At 35.8% G+C, this 23,258-nt stretch overlaps 1 protein-coding gene across 6 annotated transcripts in view; it reads right to left on the bottom strand.

The window, feature by feature from the left end:
* TLK2 (tousled like kinase 2) overlaps positions 1-23,258 on the bottom strand; it is a 96,499-nt gene that overhangs the window by 32,737 nt on the left and 40,504 nt on the right. For all 6 annotated transcript variants that reach the window (XM_019733010.2, XM_019733009.2, XM_019733008.2 and 3 more), the window contains 5 exons: positions 17,748-17,915; positions 9,373-9,468; positions 8,024-8,116; positions 3,674-3,784; positions 2,064-2,200 (listed from right to left, as the gene is read on the bottom strand). In XM_019733010.2, the coding sequence (XP_019588569.1) occupies positions 2,064-2,200; positions 3,674-3,784; positions 8,024-8,116; positions 9,373-9,468; positions 17,748-17,915 (605 nt within the window). The remainder of the gene's footprint in view (positions 1-2,063; positions 2,201-3,673; positions 3,785-8,023; positions 8,117-9,372; positions 9,469-17,747; positions 17,916-23,258) is intronic.

Here is a 23,258-nt window from a genome sequence, read left to right as displayed (position 1 = left end):
TTTAAATGTCATGAGGTTTGTCCCTTCCAATAAAATCTAGTACTGCTGCCTTGTATTCAGCTAACCCACCCACCAAATTATGTGTCATGGAGTTTCTTATACACAGAGAATTATCATTTGTGAGAATATCAGCATTATACAACAAAAGAATAGCATTTTACAACAAAAGAATTTCAATTTCTGCATTAAAATTGAGAAAGGAAATTAAAGCAAAGCTTTAGAAAATAAAATACCTATAATTAATAGACATTGACCAGAAATAGCTTCCCAAGAAATGGATATTCTACAATTTATGACTTAAAACCATGAAAAAATGCTATCTACCTAGAAGGAGAGATCCTGGTTAGGAACCTTGTTTAGATAATCCAAATTTCTCTGATTTGATGGCTCTACAGCAAAGTCATCATTTTGTACTCTAACTGTAAGATTTCCAGAGCCTTCTGAGCATCAGGTTGCTTATAGAATAAAAAGATAAAATAGTGCTAATATCAGCAAGAACTGTAACCACTTCTTAAAACTAACTACATTTTACATCTCTATGCAAACCCACTATCCTTCTGAACCAAAGTCTTGACATGTTCAAGACTGCCATCTAAGGAGTAACTATTGTCAAGGGCTGGGTCTGGGACTCAGTCTGAGCATTATGTGTCTTTGAACAATAATGGGAATACAAGTTATATCTTCTGATCCGATTCTAATGGAAATCAGATGGTATACCACTTTCAGGGCATTTGCACAACTTGGTCAGGGTGTTCTGAAAGGGGTGTCATATCTCCGGGAAGCACCCATTTCCACTTCTGCTATCACCAGCCACGTATATATGCTCAAATCTCAGGGTAGATGCTGCTCTGGCAGCCGACCTAACTCAAAAGGCTTTGTTTTCTTCCAGTGCATGTATTGACTGGACAGCCTCTCATCACACCAAAATGCACATTCTCGAGGTACATTTGTGAGGCAAAAACACATCTAAACCAAGTTGGAGGTTCATGTATATCACATATAAAGCAATGACTACCAATGTGTAATTCAAAGGTTTTAACAAAGTATGATTAAATAACATCAATATCTGCACTTTTCTTTCAGGCATAAATTTGTTATTATTTATGTTTCATTACCATTCCAAACTAGTCCTATGGCCTCCAATTAGTTCTCAATAAGTTATTTCAGCAAAAAAAAAAAAAAAAAAAAAAAAAAAAGGTAGGAAAGGCAGTCTATGAAACCCTCCAACTCACGACGATCAGCAGATCTAAAGTTTGAGGGCCCATGATTAAAAATACAATGCCCCCAACCTGTCTCAGATGGAACTGACTCCCATGATTAAATATACAATGCCCCCCCGTCTCAAATAGAAATGATCTAACAAAATAAATAAATAAGATACATCAAAAGATACTACAACCTGAAGATATTTTTTTAAGTCCTGAGCTAATTTCGACAGTCGGAATTTTAGGATTTCAAATGTTAACTCCCTTCTTGGGGTAAACACTTGAATGTTTCAAACCAAAGTTATGATAAAGCAAAAGAGCACTTGAGGTTTCAACTTTCTTAATAGGCACAGACAGTAGGGTTGGTCGCCAGCCTGACCACTGGCTCAGTCCCTGCACTCGAGGAGGTGACTAGCTCTGATGCAGGGATACTGTCTCCTTAGAGAGCCTCCACGACATCTCCTCTGAGGTTCTAGGTTTCAGTTTGTCTCATACCTAACTCAGAGCATTGTCTTAGGTCCTTGTCCATTTCATTCGTCTGTGGCCCCAGAAGAACGCTCATCTGACTCCTCATGAAAATCCATTATATAATTAGTTTAAAAGATATCAAGTCAAGTCCTACATTTTTCTTCCTTAGCTTCAGCCAATTCTAATTCTTTTAAGCTTTAATGTCGAATTTGTTTTTTATTCCTCTGATTATTTGTCATTTCCCAGGACTTCACCTCATTCACTGCATTTTACACGTGTGGTGACTAAAACTGAATGAAAAGATGATTACTACTCCTAGGCTTATTAGTGACTACAATTACAGGAAACTTAAGAAATCCAAACCAACTTTTCAATTTTCAATTAACTTACTTGATAAGGTTCTGGAAAGCATAACCATCTGTCCACTGTTCAGTAAAAGAGGCCCCATGTCGGACAGTGGTAAAGTGGCCCAATCTCAAGCGGTCTTGCATGCTCTTATCTCTACACGCCATCTTCTCTTGTTTTGACTTAGGGGAAAAGGACAAATAGAAAATAATTTCATTTTCCTCTGAGAACTCAGATACCGCATTATGTTTATTTTCTGTACTATACTGTTCAAAGTGAAGTACAACTGGCTAAATCTACACTGACTTGATGAAGTACCCCAACATGTTAAATAAATTCTCTGTATTAATATCTACCTTATTTTTATGATAAAAAATGGAAAAAGGTGGTTTCATTCGTATAAAATTAATGAATTAAAAGATGAAGCAAAATTCCCCTCAGTATCTTTGACGTCAATAAAATAATCTACTTTACTTTCATCAGTGTTCCCTGTCATTTTAACAACATTCCAAAAATTTTAGCGCAAGTAACACCAGTCTGTCTCAAACCTCTAGCTTGTAATAATTTCATTAGGAAGTACTGCCATCTTAAAACTTTCAATGTAAGATAAATAAGTACTGAGGACGTAATAAAAAAATCTTTCAAGAAATAGTTACTAATAATTATCAAAGGCAAGTTGAAACTAATCAATTACTATAAAGAAGATGCCCGCCAATTAAAGTAATCACATACAAGTATATAACAACTTCATTGTACAGCACAAAGCACTTAATTATCACATTATTACATACATAAATTATTCCAAATACCATTTCTGAAATGGAAATGTTTAACTACTGCTAAATATTTGTAATAATAATAGAATACACACTTAAATTGATAGGATAAATGTAAGAATTTAGGGGTGCAACACTCCAAATAAACTCAATTAGGACAAGCTGTCTCTGTCCAGTCAACACAATGCACAAGCAATGCACAAGCAGAAAGAATGTTCCAAATTATCACTCTGAAGGCTTGGTCCAGTTTCCATGCAAGAAAGAATTCTGTCAAACCATCAAAAGTCCTACTGAGACAAGTTAGTTAGTATGGTTGCTGGAGCGGGGTGGGGGGGTCCCTGGTGGAATAAACAAAAGAGCTGCCATATTCTGCAACAGGACACATGGGAACACGCCTTAAGGTTAATAGATGATCTCAAACCCCTTCTGGTAAGTCCCTTCTGGCCGACAAAGGAGCATTCCTATCTGATAGATAGGAATGGGTTGCTTGTTAATCCCTTCAGGATGAGCAAACAGGAAAAAATCTAATAGATGAATTCTGTTAGAAGGCTCCAGCCCCCTTCCCCAAGCAGGCAGGGGAAAGTATAAAAGTCTTTGCCTTAGGCAGTGGGCACCCCCATTTGGAACCCCCTCCCGCTCAGGAGCTGCACCCTCTTCTCTTGCCTCTTTTAAAACTTTTTGCCTCTCCCTGGTCTGCGTGTCCATTCTTCAGCTTCACGAGACACGATCCCGGCCCACACCCAGAAACTGCCAGCAGATCCAACATCATCTACATCACTACTCTGACATATTTTCCTCTCTGGTAAGGTAAGGAGCCACAACAGTAACACATATTAATCACCTGGGGATACAGAATTCAGGCCACCATCCATCACTCACCTTTTCTATAAGCAGTTTCTTGCTCATTGTTACACATCTATTTAATCGCTCTTTGTATTTCTCTAGCATCTTTTGCTGTTCATCAATCTGCCGTCTCAAATCACAGTTGGCCTTCCATGAAAAACAAAATTTTAATTAGCTCCAAGGAAGACAGATTAAAACAAAAGCAGTTTCTAGGGGGTCCGAGAATCATTTCTGTTGTTAAAACAAAAACTAAATTAAGGGTCAAAGAAGAGTTAACTATGTCTTTAGAAAAAAGGGTGAATATTTTATTCTCTCTTAATAAACTTACCAGCTATTTGTTAAAGACGAATTCTGTTACTAGAAGTGAGCTTGTTTTTCCACTGATCATATTTTACTCCTCCTCAAAGCCAGTTACATTACAGCTCAATCTAATACATCATATATGCCTAAATTGCCTCAAACTGAAAGAAAACCCTACTATAAATAAGATGTTTAAAATACAAAGGATGATTAAGCACTTTACAGCACTTACAGAATTAAAAAAGCACATACATATAGTTCTTTATTTTTGATTGTTCTTTGTTTTTCTATTGTTTCCAAAGAAAGAGACATGAATTTACATGCTTCTTACCAGAGAAGCCAGGCACACCCATGCCCACATAAGACAGAACTGACAAACAAGTTGAATACAAGAGCCTGATTCGAGAATGCCAGAATGTAAATACACAGTTAATTTAGCTGTAGCCAGAAGGATGAGCTCAATACTTTGAAAAATTCAAGGCTTCTACAATAACAGGGAAGGAAAGAACCACTAACCCAAGGTCAATTTTGACTTGCAACTCCTGAATTTATTCTTGTGTTAAATAAAAGATCTCTCCTCTTTTGGCAAATAAACGCTACTTTATAACAACTTGCTTGAATTATGAAAAAAAAATCTGGTATTTCCCAATCAAATGAAATAAGTGTTTCTGAAACAGTAAAAAGCACAAATGGAAGGTATTACAGCACACTCAATTTTTGAGACTTTTCAGCTTCATTTTTAAAGTGACCGGAGTACAGCTGTCTCCATCTCCAAATTTCTCCTCTTCCCATAGGGATAGTTTCTTCCTATTAATTCTTCTTAGAGTTCTATGGACCACAGTGTCAAAGGCAAAGTGCAAGTATATCTGGGTAAATGTGATTAATTAACATTAAAGGACCTATAAGCCAAAGATTATGGAATGTTTATGTGGAATGCAATCTCCTTTTGAAAGGTGAACATTCCCTTGAAATTTGTACTCAAATGTATGGAATGGAATCAATCAATCTCTGGCAGCTTACTTAAAATTTTAAGAACTCTAAATTTTTGTGGTTTCTAACACAGCTTCTGACAGCCTTACCCAACATCTCACCAAAATAGCAAAACTCAACGAACAATGAATCCATGCCTGCCTGAGAAGAGATGTCAAGACCAGTGGTCACTGCCCCCGTCCCTCCAGATCAGTAACACAAGTTCTAATCAACATGAAAAAATGGCAGCTGTCTTTCTCTGTTGTCCTTTTTGATATCCATTCCTTTGGTGCTGCTCAACATCAAAGAAAGACTACAACCTTCAGAAAATAAGGGAGCAGAAGGAGGATAGTGGTGAACAAAGGGAACATACTGCTTCCTGGGAAATGAAAGCAGACTTTTTTTTTTTAACCCAAAATGAGTACTAAATCAGGGTTTGAGTTTTTCATATACTCTATCTTCTCAATCTTAAGAGTCAAGCGATAAAAGACCAAGATAAGCCCACAGTCTTTTTTCAGTCCCCTAGAGCTACTCTGGGCAAAAACCTGCTGGCACCGCAACTGGGCCAGGAGCATTTTAAACCCAAAATATATCTAATTGTAAATCTTGGCAATTCAAAATGCCTCCAAGTGAACACGAACAGGAATAAGAGCAACCCCAAACAGGTATATGTGCTAACAGTGAAAGATGGAAGATTAAGTACTAACTCGAAACATGGTTCTCCTAATTCAAAGACAGAGGAAAAGAAACAAACAAAAAACAGGCCTAAGGAAAAATATTTCTAAATAAGGGAAGATCAGCTTGAAAATGATGAAAATGATCTCCCTACAGAAATCAAAAGAACATTTTAGAATACCACTTAACATATTCCATAAAATGCAAAAGGACGTGGTGTCTATGAAATAGGAGCCAAAAACCATAAAGATTGTACAGGATAGGATAAGAAAGTGAATTAGATAAGGGAAAAAAGCGGGTAAATTAAAAATGTAAATAACAGAATCAAAACTCACATGAGCTGCAGTAAACAGAAAACATATGAAAGACAAAATTAATATTTAATGAGATTCAGAAGAGAAGGGTAGTCATATTAAATGAGACATAAAATGATAGAAATAAAGGTTAGAGATCAGAGTCCAAGCTAGAAACCAAGGAAGAAGCCAACAAAAGATGGAAAAAGGCAAAAATTAGGTATAACCATACATTTCTAGAAAAAAAGAGAGAGACCCATATATAAATGTGCACTGGCAAAATCTTAACCACAAGAATAAAGGGGATGGGGTGGCGGAAGGGAAAAACCTATAGTCATCATGGAAAACAGAACACAGTGTTTGTTCCGGTGGTCGGTCATGCCTTCTCTGAAACATTAAATGCCAGAAAAAATTTTTGACAAGGGGTGTGTGTGTGTGTGTGTTAGGAGGAGAAGGCCAACAGGTTATGACACAAAAATCTTACACACAGTGCAATCTATTATATGGGAAGGGAAGAGAAAGAATACTCAGCTCTACAAGGACATAGAAAATTTAACACTGATACAACCTTCTTGAAAAACAACTACTTAAAAATGTGTCCCAGTCAATCAAGAGATGAAATAAGACAAAAACCGATTAAAAAACATAAAATACTGACAGTGAGCTTCGAAACCAGTTCAACAAACATGTGTAACTAATTATTATAAATTTGGTCATAAAACTGCCCGTAATTATAAGAATTATTCTTTTTTTGGTAGTTCCCATATAATATTTTCATCACAAGTACCTTATTGAGATAATGAATATTTCGACAGTTTCACTGACTTTCCAGTATAGCATAATATACGAGTACTCAAGAACAAGAGCAAAAAATGAATACTGAACATGACAAGTTATTAAAGGAAAGTGAAGTAAAAATAAAAAGGGGAAAGTGAGATATCACTGGGGTGGAAAAATCAAAGTCTAGACGGTTGGAAGAAAACAGATCAAATACGGATTTCACAAATCAAAGCTTACAAATTCAATACTATACAAATCCTTTTGAAGGTAAAAGCCAAGTTATAAGAATTAGTCTTATATAAAATATTAAAAATAGTGATAAGTCTAAAAAAATCAGATTTTACTAATGAAGATCAGGCTTATGGTTTAGATATGTATGGTATTCCAGGTTTTACATAGGAGGGAGTCAAATATACTATTTCCTATTATACTTTGATAATTACAGAAATAAAGGTAAAATTTTTTTTGCAGGGGAGATAATCACAAATAGAGTGACTTATTATCTTTACTATTAAACAGAACTCTTTCTTCAAACAATGTGCTACCCGATAAGAAAAACTGAAAAAAGCAAGGCTACAGACCCCTACCCAGCTGTGTCACGGGAGCCCTAGAGGTTCCTCTACAGAGCAGTCAGGGCCCCGTGGGGACAGTTTGAAAACTACCACATTACTATAAATAAGATCAAACCTACCCCTTCTAAATCACCGGAGAAGAGAAAAATGGTAGCCAATTTTATTTATATTTATGTATATATGCATTTATATATATGGCTCAAAAAATTACTACAGAAAATGTACTAAATGTTTTATCTCAGTTACTGTAATGATGTGTGCCATAGTTTTCAATATTCTCTAAATCTTTCATAAAAAGCATGTACTGTTTTTCTTATTAAAATTTTATTTTAAAAATATGGTATGCTTTCAAGTGGTATCTTTTTAATTCCAGAGTTCAAGTTTGTGTTGTAAGCACAAAAAACTTTAGATGAGTAGGGTATAAAAGATACAAACTACAAAACAAGGGCTGTGAAATAGTTTTAAAAATTCAAGAATATTAAAATAACTCCTTTGGAATGGAAAAACATTTTATACTTATTCCCACAGTTTTGGATGAAATATAATACTCTGCACATCTACATCTCTAGTATATGTTTAAATACCAAAATTCTACAATATAAGATTTCCCATTTAAAGACAGTGCTTAGAATGTAGGTTTGATCCTGATTGCTACTCAGATTCCTTTAGATTAAAGGAAAATATCAAAATGTTTATTGTTTAACTTTGTCATTTGACCATAGTAATCATCTCTGTGATATGCACATAATGTCAATCAGTGCTTGTTATAAAGTCTCTTACCACATTTTAATACTTACTCTTAACAAATCATCTATTCTTCCCTCTTTCTTCTCTAAGTCAGAATTCTTACTGTTTTCTAGTGCAGATATTTTTTCTATTGTGAGGTCAGACTATCAAGACAAAAAGAAAACAAATTTAGGATTAGTCTCAAAATACTACATGTCATATTTTTTTCATTACTTTTCTAAAAAAAAAAAAGAAAAAAGAAAGAAAGAAAAAGCACTTGCTAACACAAAGCAGCCTGGAATCATATGGCTGAAACAATTAAATCGTCTTTCCTCACCCCATTCTGTTAAGCCTTATATTCTGCTATACCTGCACTTCAAAAACATGTTAACACTGGAATCAAATATATGAATTCTTAAGCTACTGTGCATTGAATACAGAAACACATTACTCTAGAAATGAAAGTAACTTTGAATAGAAAAGGACTTCAGGAGACATGACCAAATTTCTAAAGAACAAACACGCCACCTAGTGGAAACAGAGCAATCAGAAGGGAAGGGACGAAGCTACTACCCAAACGCTCATCTGAGTGTGTTCAATTGCACAGAGACTGGCAATTCAAATAAAATTAAAATCTGCTCCTGAGGGTTGTGCAGCTCTTGAGATTTAAGAAATCCTCCGAGATTATCAAGGCCGCATAAGTGCCAAGAGGCTTGCAGAAAAGCCAGTGTACTATTTGGCTAGAGCAACATCACAAAACCAGGGACATATTATCCACTGTCCTTTTCAGGTGTTATCTTTGAATGTTCACAACATTCCCTAATTAAAAAGAGTTTCTGAAGACTGTTTAAGAACAAAATTCTGTCGGTGTGGCACATGTTAAAGAAGTTTAGGGGGGAAAAAAAAAAAGAAGTTTAGGTAGGTCTTGCCAAACAAGCAGGTACAAGGAATAAATGAACTCCTTTCATGAAGCAGTGAATTAACATTCAACGAAGCCTCCTGTGAGCACTGTCCTAATAAGCATTCTGTGTACATCGCCTGAGATAATTAGAACCAACATTTTACAGATGATTTGTACTCAAGAAAACCAAGGCCCAAGAAGATAAAGTGTAAGTTGCAGAGCCTGAATTTGAACCCAGGCCTAGAGCTCTCCAAACAAATGCTCTTTCCTCAACACCATGCTACAGTAAAAGCATTTCCACTGCAACATACCAGAAAGGAAAAGAAATACCTCAAAAAGTTAGAGCACCTTCTGAAAGACTTAAAGTACTCACAGTACACGTTCTGAATATAATACCTATAATGAGGTAAAGTCAGCGACATAAAGGGAAGACAAAGAGAGGACTCGGAGATTTTCTATGTGCTTAGCATTTATTCCTAAGTAGATCTTTCCTCGTCTGTTTCTCAATCATCGACCTACCTGGGTCTGTCTGTGCTGGATGGAGATCTGTTTCTGGGAGCTGCAGGAATGCTCTGTGTTACCAGATCCTGTAGAAGAGGGACTGTTTTGTTGAGCCTGTAATAAAGGTATATCACCAATCACAAGAAAGTTTTGCATCTCTCTCAACATTTGTATGAATGCAAGGGATTAACTCTATATAAAACAAACTCTATCTGATGAAAGGCAGAAGTCAGGGCCATGTAGCCAAAGAGAAAGGAAAACAATTCAAATGAGAAGCAAGGGCTAGACATGGTGGCTTGAACCTCGTTCCTGTAAATAGCTTCAAGTGTCAAATGCTTATAAATGAATTTTTAAATATGTAAATTAAAGAAAATTAAAATGTTGTTCCTGTAATAACAGGCCCTTTTCATTTGTTTCAACATGCGTTTGTCAGAAAGACTGGCGAAGCATCCAATGCACAGGGCCTGCTAGTGACTCTAGGCAGAAAGGACTGTGCACTACTACTCAGAATACAGTAGTCACCCCATCTGCAGTTTCAGTTACCTGTAGTCAATCGTGATCTAAAAATATTAAATGGAAAATTCCAGAAATAACCAATTCATAAGTTTGAAATTGCATGTTCTTCTGAGTAATGTGATGGAATCTTGTGCTGTCCCACTCTGTCCTGTTCAGGACGTGAATCATAGTTTTGTCCAGCATCTCCATGCTCTCCCCACCTATTAGTCACTTAGTAACTGTCTCGACTGCCCTGGGATTGGAGTGCTTGTGTTATTTTACCTAATAATGGCCCCAAAGAGCACAAATAGTGATGAATGCAATTCAAATATGCCAAAGAGAAGCCATGAAGTGCCTCCTTTATGTGAAAAGGTATGTTATGTATAAGAAAAAACATAGTATCAGTATTATCAGTGGTTTCTGACATTCACTGAGGGTCCCGGAATGTATTCTCCACAGGTAAGGAGGGACTACTATAGTCTCCTAAATTTGCAAAAATTACCCATGAACACACTGGTTCAAAAACCCAGGTTGATTTCCAATATTATCACTTGCTGTGACTTTTACATACAATTGATAGGGTATTCTAAGGCATTTTTAAATTTATAAGGTTTAGGATTTAATATGATTCAACCATTCAGGAATATGTAATCATTACACTTCTAAAAGTCCTTTTAAAAGCAAGATTGCACCTAGAAACATAGTACAACCCATCACAGACACAATTAGGAAATACTGGATAAAACAATGAGTCAAAAAGAACATGAAAGAAAAGTTAAGAAATATGAACAGCCACAGAGACTCCAAAACTAATAGTCTTTCCATAGGGAAAGAACAGTAAAATAAAATTTCCCTGAGGTAAAAAGACAAGTTTTATGAGTGAAAAGGTCTACCATATGATAAGCAACACTAATGGAGAAAAAAACATCAATAATGGCTAGACTTCAAGAACAAAAAAAATATCATACGATCATCTCAATGTAGAAAAAGCATCCAACATCCTTTCATAATAAAAACACTCAACAAACTCAGAATAGAAGAGAACTTTCTCAATCCCAAAAAGGCCGTCTCTGAAAAACATTCAGCTAACATAATACTTACTGTCAAAGATCATAGGCTTTCCCCGCTAAGATCAGAAACAAGACAAGGAGGTCCACTTGAACCACTTCTATTTAACATGGTAATAGAGTTTCTAGCCAGGGCAATTAGCCAAGAAAATAGAAGGCATCCAGACTGGAAAAGAAGTAAAACTATCTCTATTCCCAGAAGACATGATTTGATATACAGAAAGTCCTGCCAATAAACTATTCGAACTAAAACACAAGTTTAACAAGAGTGCAGGGTAGAAGATCAATATAGAAAATCAATGGTATATTCTAGCAATGAGCAATCTGAAAATGAAATGTAAAAATCTATTCTATTTGCAATAGATTCAAAAAGAATATTTAGAAATAATTTTAACAAAAGAAGGGAAAAATATGTACACTGAAAACTGTAAACATTACTGAAAGATATTAAACAGACCTAAATAAATGGAAAGATATCTCATGTTCATGGGTTGGAAGACTTAATATTTTTATGTGGGCAATACTCCCCAGCTGGTTTGTTTGCAGAAATTAAAAAAGTGAACCTAAAATTCATACAGAAATGCAAGGGATCCCTCAGCCAAAACAATCCTGAAAAAGAACAAAGTTGGAGGAACCACACTTCTTGATTTCAAAACTTAATTACTACAAGGCTATAATAATTAAGACTGTGTGGTACTGGCGTAAGGATAGGCATATAGATCAATGGAGTAGAAATGAGAGTCCAGAAATGAACTCCTTACATGTATAGGCAACTGGTTTTTGACAAGGCTGCCCAATTAAATGGAGAAGGAACAGTCTTTGTCCTAGGACAACTGGATATCCACATGCCAAAGAACAAAGTTCCTCAAACCATACACATAAAATTAACACAAAATGCATCACTGACCTAAGTATAAGAGCTAAAAGGACACTTAGAAGAAAATATAGATAGAAGTACATTATCATGACCCTATGTTAGGTAAAGCCTTCTTAGTTACAACACTAAAAGCATAAACAATAAAAGGAAAAAATAGATAAATTGGACTTTTTCACAGTAAAGCTTTTGTGGTTTTAAGACCACCGCTAAGAAAGTAAAACAAGGGTCCGGCCTGGTGGCTCAGGCGGTTAGAGCTCCGAAGGCTAACTCTGAAGGCTGCCGGTTCGATTCCCACATGGGCCAGTGGGCTCTCAACCACAAGGTTGCCGGTTCAGCTCCTTGAGTCCTGCAAGGGATGGTGGGCAGCGCCCACTGCAACTAAGATTGAACACGGCACCTTGAGCTGAGCTGCCGCTGAGCTCCGGGATGGCTCAGTTGGTTGGAGTGCGTCCTCTCAACCACAAGGTTGCTGCCGGTTCGAGTCCCGCAAGGGATGGTGGGTTGTGCCCCCTGCAACTAGCAATGGCAACTGGACCTGGAGCTGAGTTGCGCCCTCCACAACTATGATTGAAAGGACAACAACTTGACTTGGAAAAAAGTCCTGGAAGTACACACTGTTCCCCAATAAAGTCCTGTTCCCCTCCTCCAATAAAATCTTAAAAAAAAAAAAAAAAAAGAAAGTAAAACAAGAACCCAGATGGGAAAATACTTGTAAATCATGTATTTGGTAAGAGTCTAATAGCTAAAATATATAGAGAAATCTTACAACTCAACAACAAAAAGACAAATAACCCAATTTAAAAACAGGCAAAGGATTTATATAGACATTTCTCCAAAGAAGACATACAAATAGCCATAAGCGAATGAAAGCTATGCTCAAATCATCAGTATTCAGGAAACGCAAATCAAAACCACAATGAGATATCACTTGACAGCCACTACTAGAATGGCCACAATGAAAACAAGTGACGATGACGATGTACAGTTTTCATGTGCTACTGCTGGGCTCATAGAATGTGCACCTCGTTTGTGAAACAGTTTGGAGGGTCGCAAAAACAGTTTCCACATAACCAGCAATTCCACCCTTCAGTATACACCCGAAAGAAATGAAAACATACGCATGTACAGAAACTTGTACAGGATGTTCACAGCAGTATTACTCCTAATAACCAGGAAGCAGAAAAAACCCAAATGTCCATCAACTGATGAAGGATAAATAGAGCTGTGACCAACTGAGCACCAAAAAGAGTGATTATATTTACTGATACACATCCATGAAAACCCATGAAACTATAATGATAATCAAAGATGAGAAAGACGAGAAAGCTGTTTGTCACCATTTGATACAGCTATTACTGCTTACTTTAAAAATTAAAATTTCATTAAAAAAATTAAAATTAGTAATTATAAGGAAAGAACTAATAAGCATTTAACCTGCCTTTCTAGTAGAACCATATGTTGATGTAGCCCAACAGACTCAGAATATGAGGATCTATTTTTACATAACAATAGACACTAATAAAAGATAAGTGTGATAATGTTAATTTCATTATAAAGGTAATTTCATTACCTAGGAAAATGTTAGTATTTTTAAGAAAATGCCTGTTAAGTTACTTAGAGGTAGGTGGTCACGATTTCTGAAATGCACTTTATAATATTTCAGCATTAAAAAATGGCAAATTAAACCTACATTTTAAAAAATTCAAGCTTTTAAAAACATCTTACATAATGTTCAAAGATATAATTTTCAAGGAAGTGATAGACGTGACATTAAAAAAAAAGATTCAGTAGACTTTCACAAGTAGAACTGTCTCATTCAATCAAAACTATTTCAAGGATTAGGGCTGTTTTCTCAGTGAACCCAATAAAATCATTTGGTTTTACAATGGCTAATAATGAAACAATCATACTATTATAAATGCTCCTTAAGTGTTTTCAAATTTTAGAATAATTTATAAAGCAGAAAAGACTCAATTATAGTTAAAATAACAAACTATCACACACTTTGAAATGTAACAATAACTAAATTAAAAGATGAGAAAGGAAGCTGAGTGATAGTTATGAGTATGTTAAACTCATCTCTTAAAATGGGAGCAAATAGGTTGTTTAAAGTTGATTAAATAAGAGATGTTATTTGAAGCTAAAATGGTAAACAATAGGAAATCTAAAACAAACTTAACAGTGGTTATCTCTCTGAGGGGTACAAAGGAAAGAATTTTACTCTTTGCCATCACTTTAATTTTTTGTTGGTCATGTATGTGTCCTTCTACAATTAGAAAATCATATGCTTATAATTTAAAAAACCAAAGGTTGTACATTAAAACAAAATTGTGTAACAATATACATAACATTTAAAAGATGAAACATAATATTCTGCCACATGCTAATTTTATTTATCAATATATCTAAAGATCTTTCATTGTTAGCACATATATATCTCATTTTTGGTCAACTGTATAGCATTCCACTGTATATATGTATCATATTTTAGTTAACTAGTTTCTATATAAAGGATGCTTTTATTAACTCATGCAACATGTAATTACAATTACTAGTGTCTATTAGAGCAGATCCTGTTCTGGCATTGGAGATATAAAAGTGAACAAAGCAAAGTCCTTGACCTGAAGAAACGTATGTTGGGGGGGGGGGGCAGGGGTAGAGAAGAAGGAGTCAGACAAAAAATGTATATCATAGCAGGTCAGCTGATGATAAGACTAAGGAGAAAAACAAAGTAGGGCACAGGAGATAGATAATGTGTGGGGTGGGCAGGGAGAAGTTGCTATTTCATAGTGTAGTCAGGGTAGGCCTCTTTAATAGGGTAAACATAAGCAGAGAGTAAAGAGAACTAAGGGAGCAAGGGGGGAAAATGCAGAGGTAAGTGCAAAGGCCCTGAGGTGAGCATGACAGATAGTATTTGAGGAAGCAAGGCAGCCAGTGTGGTGAGGCGGGAAGATGATAAGTAGTAAAAGAATATCAGGGTGGTGGGAAACTGACCATGCAGGGCCTTATGTGCCATTTTAGGCACTTTTGAGCCTAAGAAGTGGCATGACTGGACTTATGTTTCAATAGAATCACTCTGATCTGTTCAGAACAAATTAAAAGGAAACAAAGGTAGAAGCAGAGTCCAGTTAGGGGGCTACAGCCATCACCTCTGTGAGAGACAATGGTTTCGATTTGAGTGGTACTAGTGAACAGGGTCAGAAGTGGCAGGATTCTGAACATATATTGAAGGTAAAATCAATGTGATTTGTTGATGGATTTTGAAATGGGGTATAAAGAGAGGAGATAAGAATGACTCCAAGAGTTTTAAACAATCAGAGGGAGAGAGTTGACAGTGATTTAGATGTGGAGGGCTGTGAAAGAAACGGGTTTGGAGTAGGGGAACAAAATAACGAGTTCCGTTTTGGACATGTTAAATTTGAAGTGTTTCTTAGACATGCAGAGAAGATGACTCCATAGGTCTGGAATTCAGGGCAGGGCTCTGGGCTGGAGATATAAACGTGGAAGTCCTCTGCATATGGGGGGTCATTAGCGCAAAGAAACTAAATGAAATTCTGTGGAGAATAAAGGTAGACCAAAGAGTCTGAAGACAGCCCTGTGGCACTCCAATGTTTAGAGATGTGGGAAATCAGGGAAAACCGCAGGAGTGGAGGCCTAGAGAAGAGCCTGTGCTTGGAGAAGGGAGTGATCACTCTGGCAGTGAGTCATGCTGGTTAAGTTCTGATCACTGGGTTTAGCAACGTAGAAGTCACAGATATCCTCCTTCTAAGTTCCTTTGCAACACTGGTGGAGTGCAATTGCTTCCAGATTTTTGCAATTATAAACAATACAATACACATCTTTGTGTAGTTTTACAGGAATGGAATTTTGGACCTTAAGGATACGTAAACTTAACACTGAGCTGCATTCCCAACGTGTCCAAATGACTGTACCAATTTATAGTCAGCACAGAACTACATGTGTGTCTAAACTACCACCTACATTTAGAAGTGCCAAACTTATTATAATCCTTGCCAATTTGAAAGGTCAAAAATGTTATCGTGATTTATTCTGCATTTCTCTATGGCTGAAGTTAAGCATTTTTTCATGTTGTTAGTCCCTTGTCTTATTTTTTCCCCCCTACAAAACGGCCTGCTCATAGTCTTTGCTTATTTTTTTAGAAAACTGCTTGTCTTTGATTCACAACATTTGTTTTATATAATGGTAAGTCTTGCTTTTCTCTTACTTTGTATTACTAAGCTTATATCCTGGCTGGAACTACAGAAAAGCAGAGAAATAGAACTGTACCAAAGCACTCAGGCCTTTGGTTTTTACACTGTTCCCATGTTCCTTCTTCACATGTCATTTTCTTACTCCTCTGCCACCTCTCTTCCACATGAGAACAATCTGGCTGCAGCAGCTGCCCCTCCTCTGACAGGCTGATGTACTAGCTGACAGGACCGAGAAGGTGGTGGTCTGTGTGCACGCACCCCAAGCCTGCATGCTTGTACCTTTTATGTGGCGCTTACATTAGGGAAACGAGTTCTTGCTGATCGAAATCCTGTGAATTTACTATATGCCTGGCACATAGGGGGTGTTCAGTAAATATCTGTGGAATGAACAAAGGGAATGCCCTTCAAATGAAAGGAGGTAGTTTTTAAGTCAATAAAAACAAAAGGACAAATAACCCAATTATCCAAGGTTTTGCCTGGGAAAGTTAGATCTAAGATGAAGACTTAACTATCAGCAAATAGTAAGCGCACAGTGAAATACATACAAACACAGAGAGACAGACAGACACATTCTCTAAACTAACATTATAGAGAACTACTGCATTCTCATACAAACTAGTCTCTACTGCTGACAGGCACACCCACAGTATTATATTGGGCAGTTCTCCCATTTTATGCCACGCTTTCTTAGCCACCCAGGGATAAAATTATACTGTTTTCACACAAGAAGTTTCTCCATTCCTTTGAGGATTAAAATATTCTGTAAGTTCTTTAAAAGTTGTATTATCTTTCTTGAGGAAAAGCAGTAACAACTTTAAGAAAGTGTTCCGAATAATGCACAACGATTCGCCATCTAATTATTTTGTTATTCTTATTTCCTTTCTTTAAGACACCCACCATTTTCATGACCTTTTTGAATACAAATACATGTGGATTAATGACTCACAATCCACAGAGCCAATAAAGAGGAAACATAGACTGCAACTGGAGAAAACGAGCCAGTAAGAGGGAAAGAAGTTAAATCAACAATGACTTTTAACTCTGAAAGAAGCCCCTAAAAATGGAAAAATAGGGCAATGAGGCTTTCTCTTGCTTTATACCATCCTTGGCCACAAACAGGTAGTTGGTAGGGCACGAAACCAAGAAAAGTAGAAACTTTTGAGTCAAACTGCATTATAATTTGGCAAATAAAAGTAGAGTCAAACTTTCATAATATTCAAGTTCTTGTTCTTCAAGGTGGGAGAAAGAAGCAAGCTGAAAAGAGCCAACAGGTAGCCAAATATTCCTGGTAATGGTAACCATACGACCACTCTGAAGAGGTGGGAGAAGGCAGCGTGTAGGTCGCCCAAATACCACTGGGGGAAATGACTGGTGAGCACGCTATGGAACGCCTGCTTCCATGCTCAAATTTTCCTGACGTGAATACTGCTATAAATAAGTGACGGCTGGAGTTTGCAGATTTTGTTTTTAATTATACAAGTACTTTGGTTGTAATGGAATTTGATCTGCATTTTTTTTACTTGTCAACCCGAGATTGTTTTTTCCTTTCCATGGTGTGCTCAGACATTGAGAAAGCAGTTTCTCTCAGCCCCTTGCACCAAGGGGACCTGAGAAACGCATACTCCCTTCAGAAGTGACACCAAGTTAGAAACGTCATCATCTCTCTACCAAAATAATTACTCCAGCTTTATCAAGGAGCTCCAGGGCAGCACAGCGCTGCATACATTTAGCCTTAGTACTCACAGAAACAAAAGTGAAGCAGAGGCCAGCTCCCCTCTGTGCCAGCTGCTCCGTGTCAAGCCGGGGTTTTGCCAGCATCACTGACATCAGGGTTGGCAGAGCAGACTGCTCCTCCGACACCTCCTTCGCAACGCTGCCATCTAAACCATAGAGGGGCTGTTCTACTCGCCGCTGGAAAACATTAGAGAAAACACACAAATTACATAAGAAGGAAATCTGATACTGCCAAAACATGCAACAGATTAAAATAGTTATCAAATCTAATGATTTTTCTTTAAAAAAAACCTTCCCTGAAAACAAATATGGAGAGCATAACATTAAACTGGATTATAATCTAACTGTAAACCTTAGTTAATAGCTTACTCAAATTCTGCAAAATTATATTTTAATGGTTTTATATTTACATAACTGAATTTTCAGGTTACTTTGTAGAGTTCAACAAATCAACTTCATAACACCCTCATTCCTACAAAGGAAATGTTATTTCCATCCTGTAGGTAAATAAAGATAAGACATTTGTTCCCTACTTTATGGGCAGATCTTATTTCACTCTTCATTCTATTGTCACCATACTATACTTAGATACAAAAAGCTAAAATAAATACAAGCAAAACAAGTTTCATAGTACACTAAAAGAATAATATACCACAATTTTGTATGATTTGTTCCAGAAATGTAAGGATGGCTCATTATTATCAAATTTACTAATACAATTCATTACATTAATGTTAGGGGAGGAAAAAAAAAAATCAAGATTCTTCCCTTTAGATGCCAAAAAAGATTTGCACATTATTGGGCAACTTAGAAAAGAACAACTAGAAATCAAACAACAACTCACAGACACAGACAACAGTTTAGTGGTTACCAGAGTGGAAAAGCGGGAAGGGGAAAACACAAAAAGGATAAAGGGGGTCAAATATATGGTGACCGAAAGAGATTTGACTTTGGGTTGTGAACACACAATGCAATATACAGATGATGTATTATAGAACTGTACACTTGAAACCTATATAATTTTATTAACCAATGTAAGCCCAATAAATTTAATAATAAATAAATAATCAGTCTGTTAATCCCCTCAAAAAACCTGGAAGTATCCATCTTTATTATAACAAATACCTTTAATACAACAGATTTTTTTCAGAAATTAACATAAATATAACTAATGGTACTATACTAGAGACACTTTCGTTAAAGTTCGGAACTACAAAGGGGTTAACATTAATATCACAATCAATCAACATTTTTATAGACGTTTTGGTCAAGGTGATAAGGAAAAAATATGAGGTATAAACACTGGAAAGTAGTAAAGATTAAAAAGTGTCATTTTTGGATGATATAACTATTCACAAAAGAAACCAAGCAAATCAATTAAAAAACAAAAACAAGCTCAGTAAGATGGCCAAATATAAAGTAAATACACAAAAATCAATAGTTTCCCCATATACCAACCACAATTGATTATAATCAGAACATGTAATGGAAGAAAAAGCAGATTCAAAATTTCAAAAAAATCTGTAAAATACTCAGAAGTAAATGTAAGAAATACACAGATTACATATAAAGAAAAACTACGGTTTCACTGACAGATATAAAAGACGAACTAAGTTAAATGGCGAAACCATGCTCCTGGATGCAGATTTTATAGATGTCAAATTTCTCTAAAAGCCAATGCTTAGGTCTTTTTATTTTTGGTTTTGTTTTTCTCTTTTTTTTTGCAAAAGAATGTTGTGGTGATAAGTGATCATCTAGGTTCCCTCTTGCTCTCTTTTGGGGGGTTATTTTTGTGGAACTTCAAAAATGAATTCTGGGGTCGGCCCGGTGCCTTAGGCTGTTAGAGCTCCATGCTCCTAACTCCAAAGGCTGCGGGTTTGATTCCCACACGGGTCAGTGGGCTCTCAACCACAAGGTTGCCAGTTCAATTCGTCGAGTCCCACAAGGGATGGTGGGCTGCGCCCCCTGCAACTAGCAACGGCAACTGGACCTGGAGCTGAGCTACGCCCTCCACAACTAAGACTGAAAGGACAACAACTTGACATGGAAAAAAGTCCTGGAAGTACACACTGTTCCCCCAAAAAAGTCCGGTTCCCCTTCCCCAATAAACAAAAAAAAAAGTCTTTAAAAAAAAAATGAATTCTGATGTTCACTTAGAAAAAGAATCAAAATTTGTCATATAATTTTTGATAAAGAATATCAGGAAAACTAGAGTAACAATTAAAACATATACAAAGCAACATTAATGAAGTCAGTATAACACTGGTACAGGAGATGGATCAGTGGCACAGAACAGAAAATTCAGAAAGAGACCAAGATGGATGTATAATTTATGATTAAAGTGCATTTCAAAGTAATGAGAACTTATTAAAAAGATGATAGGATATTTACATAGGTATTAGAAGAAATGAAAAGCAGATTGCTTCTTTATATCATACATAAAAATTATAGTATAAACAAATGCTTCTATAACTTTCTAGTAATGAGGGACTTTTTAAACATGACATTAAAAATACAAACCATATAGAAACATCTAAGAAAAACACAAAGCCAATAAGTAATAAAGGAAAAATATTGGTAAATTTGACTACTTCAAATTTTTTAACTTCTGAATGGTGAAGGTCAACATAAAGTTAAAAGACAAAATTACAAACAGTCAACAATATTTACAATACAAATAATGAGTTAACAATCTTAATAAATAATGTGTTCCTACCCATCAGTAAGAAAAAACAAATACTCCAATAAATAAATAGGCAAAGGACGTGGACAAGCATTAAAAGAGAAATCCAAAGGCCATTAAACACATGAAAAAATGTTCAATATCAGTAATGAAGAAATGCAAGCTAAAACAAGGTTATTTGTCTCACAGGCAAAGATTACAATGATAAAATTCAGTATTAGAAGAGTATGTAGAAACTGAGACTTTCAAACTGCTAATAATCAGCTAGCAATTATGTAACGACATTTTATAGTGAGCATATTCTTTGATTGGGAATTATACTTTGGAAATTTAGCCAAAGGAAAAAAAATATGTAAGTACAGATGTATATATACAAAGACATTCATTATAGCATTATTTATAGAACATAAAATGTTTATAAGATATTGGTTAAATAAATTAATTACAACCGAAGTAAGAAAATCGATCATATGAACATACATGTATACATATATGGTCATGGAACTCTTTAATAACAGTGCTTTTGGAGGAGACTTTCTATTTTACCATTTCTGAATTATTGGACTTTCAAAATATGTATGTATCCCTTTATCAGGAAAAAACTATTTAACATTTTTATTTTAGGAAATAAAAATAAAATAAAATAACCAAGGCAATCCTGAAAAAAGATCTATGCGTCCACCTCCTTAAAACCAGCACTCCTACTTCACCAAACGCAACGGTTTAAATTCAGAATCTAGAATGCTTGTGATATTCATTCATAACAATATTCTCACTACTTGGGAGAATGTATCTCTAAAGCTGCAATGCTCAAATTAATCATTCTGTTATGTATTTAATAAATATTTGCCAAGAGCTGATAGATTTAAAAATATTTCTGGAAACAGATCAGGCTAGGATGTTTGAGCCAACATTCCCTCAGAAAACAGGACAAACTACGCCCCAAAAAGATATTAAAAGCATCAAAGAGTTAATAAAATGGTAGGGATCAACCAGAGCAAAATCTAAGGGAAATTAGGAACACAAGACAGGTAAAAAAAGTACCAAAGCCATATTTGCCCTCAGGGAACCTGCAGATCTTGAATTTTTATTTCCAGAGCATCATAGTCCCAAGTAAACAGTCACAGGCCAAAGACCAACCAGGTTCAATAGGAAAACCTTTCCACTTCAAGCTGGGCTTCCAAAGGGCTACACACTCTCAGAGAAAATGTAAGCCAGAAGAAAAATTCCCCCCACCCTCAGGGAGCTGCAAAGAAGTTGCTTTGGCAATGAGGGGGTGGAGCTCCCCTTAGAAATGTTAACATAATTCAAATTAATATTCCCTGGGTGGTTGAAACAAACAAAATAAGTAAAACAAACAAACAAAATGCAAGCCACGAATTCAGTAGTTTCAAGTAGAGTTGGATTGGTAGACTTTCTAGGTACTTGGAAGAAGAAAATAAAAATTCTCTCTGGAGGAACATATCTTTATCCTAGATTTCAAAGAAATTTCACAAATAATTTTTCAAGAACGATGGCCAGCACGAAGAAGAAGAAGGAGGAGGAGGAGGAGGAGGAGGAGGAGAAAGAGAAGAAGAAGGAGCATAAAGAAATAAAGCCCTGAGCAACAACTAGAAAAAACAAGAGACAGCAGAAACAGATGCAAAAAAACTTCAAATACCAGAATTATCATCACACACAGACTATAAAAAAGTTATTTCTACTAGATTAAAAAAAAGAAAAGATAGGCTTGAAAATATCTGCAGGGAAATACAATAACAAAAATTAAGAATTCAGTGGGTTAACAACAAATCAGATACAACAAAACAGAAAATTTGAGAACTGAAAGGCAAGAAAGTATCCAGAATGTAGCACATAGAGACCAAAAGAAGCTAAGAGGTATGGCGATAAAGTGAGACAGCCTTAACAAATGGTTAATTAGAATTTCATAGAAGAAGGAAAAAGAGAACAGGGCAGAGATGATATTTGGAGAGACATCAGGTAATAATTATCCAGAAATGGTGCAGGACACCAACCCACAGATACCAGAAGCCCAATAAATCACAAGCAAGAGAAATAAAAGGATGCATCTAGTGAAACTGCAAAACACTACAGATAAACATTTCAAAAGCAACCAGGGAAAAAAGAGCAAATACTTTCAAAGAAATAAGTAAAGGAAAGCTGTTTTCTCAATAGTAACAATGGGAGCCAGAAGATGATAATTATATACTCAGTTGTTAAAAGAAAAAAGTGCCAATCCAGAAACATACACAGCAAAAAACCTCTTTCAAGAATAAGGGGGAAATAAAGCTATTTAAGCAAACAAAAACCTAGAGAGTAAACCCCCAGACACATACTAACAGAAGAATAAAGGAGTACTTCAGACACAAGGGAAAGACTCTAGGTGGAAGATGCCAAAGAAGTACAAAGAAAGAGGTAAGTACATAGATAAATCTAAACGAATAGTGACTGTAAAAAATAATAATGCTTTGAGGCTTTAAAAAAACGCAAAACAGAAACATAAACCAGCACCACCAAGTCAGCAGCAAGTAAACTGAGTTAATGTTCTGAGGTCATTTGTTTGGGAGCAGGGTAAAGTTACTAGTAACATCAAACTTCAGCATGTGAAAGACGAATGTGGTAATTTCTCAGAGAAACACCAAATAGGGTCTAGCTACTAGTAGAGGAGGAAAATCTGAAATGATAAAAAAAAAAAATCAATTCAAATGAAAACAAGAAAAGAAAAAGGCAGATAGATACACATGTAAAAATGACAGACCAGGCAGGATAAATAGAAAATACATTAAGAGATGATATATTTAAATCCAACATAATGATAATTGTATTAAAAATAGGAA

Source organism: Rhinolophus sinicus, linkage group LG15, assembly GCF_036562045.2.
Source record: "Rhinolophus sinicus isolate RSC01 linkage group LG15, ASM3656204v1, whole genome shotgun sequence".
NCBI lineage: Eukaryota > Metazoa > Chordata > Mammalia > Chiroptera > Rhinolophidae > Rhinolophus > Rhinolophus sinicus.
Note: the sequence above shows the minus strand (reverse complement) of the source record. Positions and strands in the feature narration are given on the sequence as shown.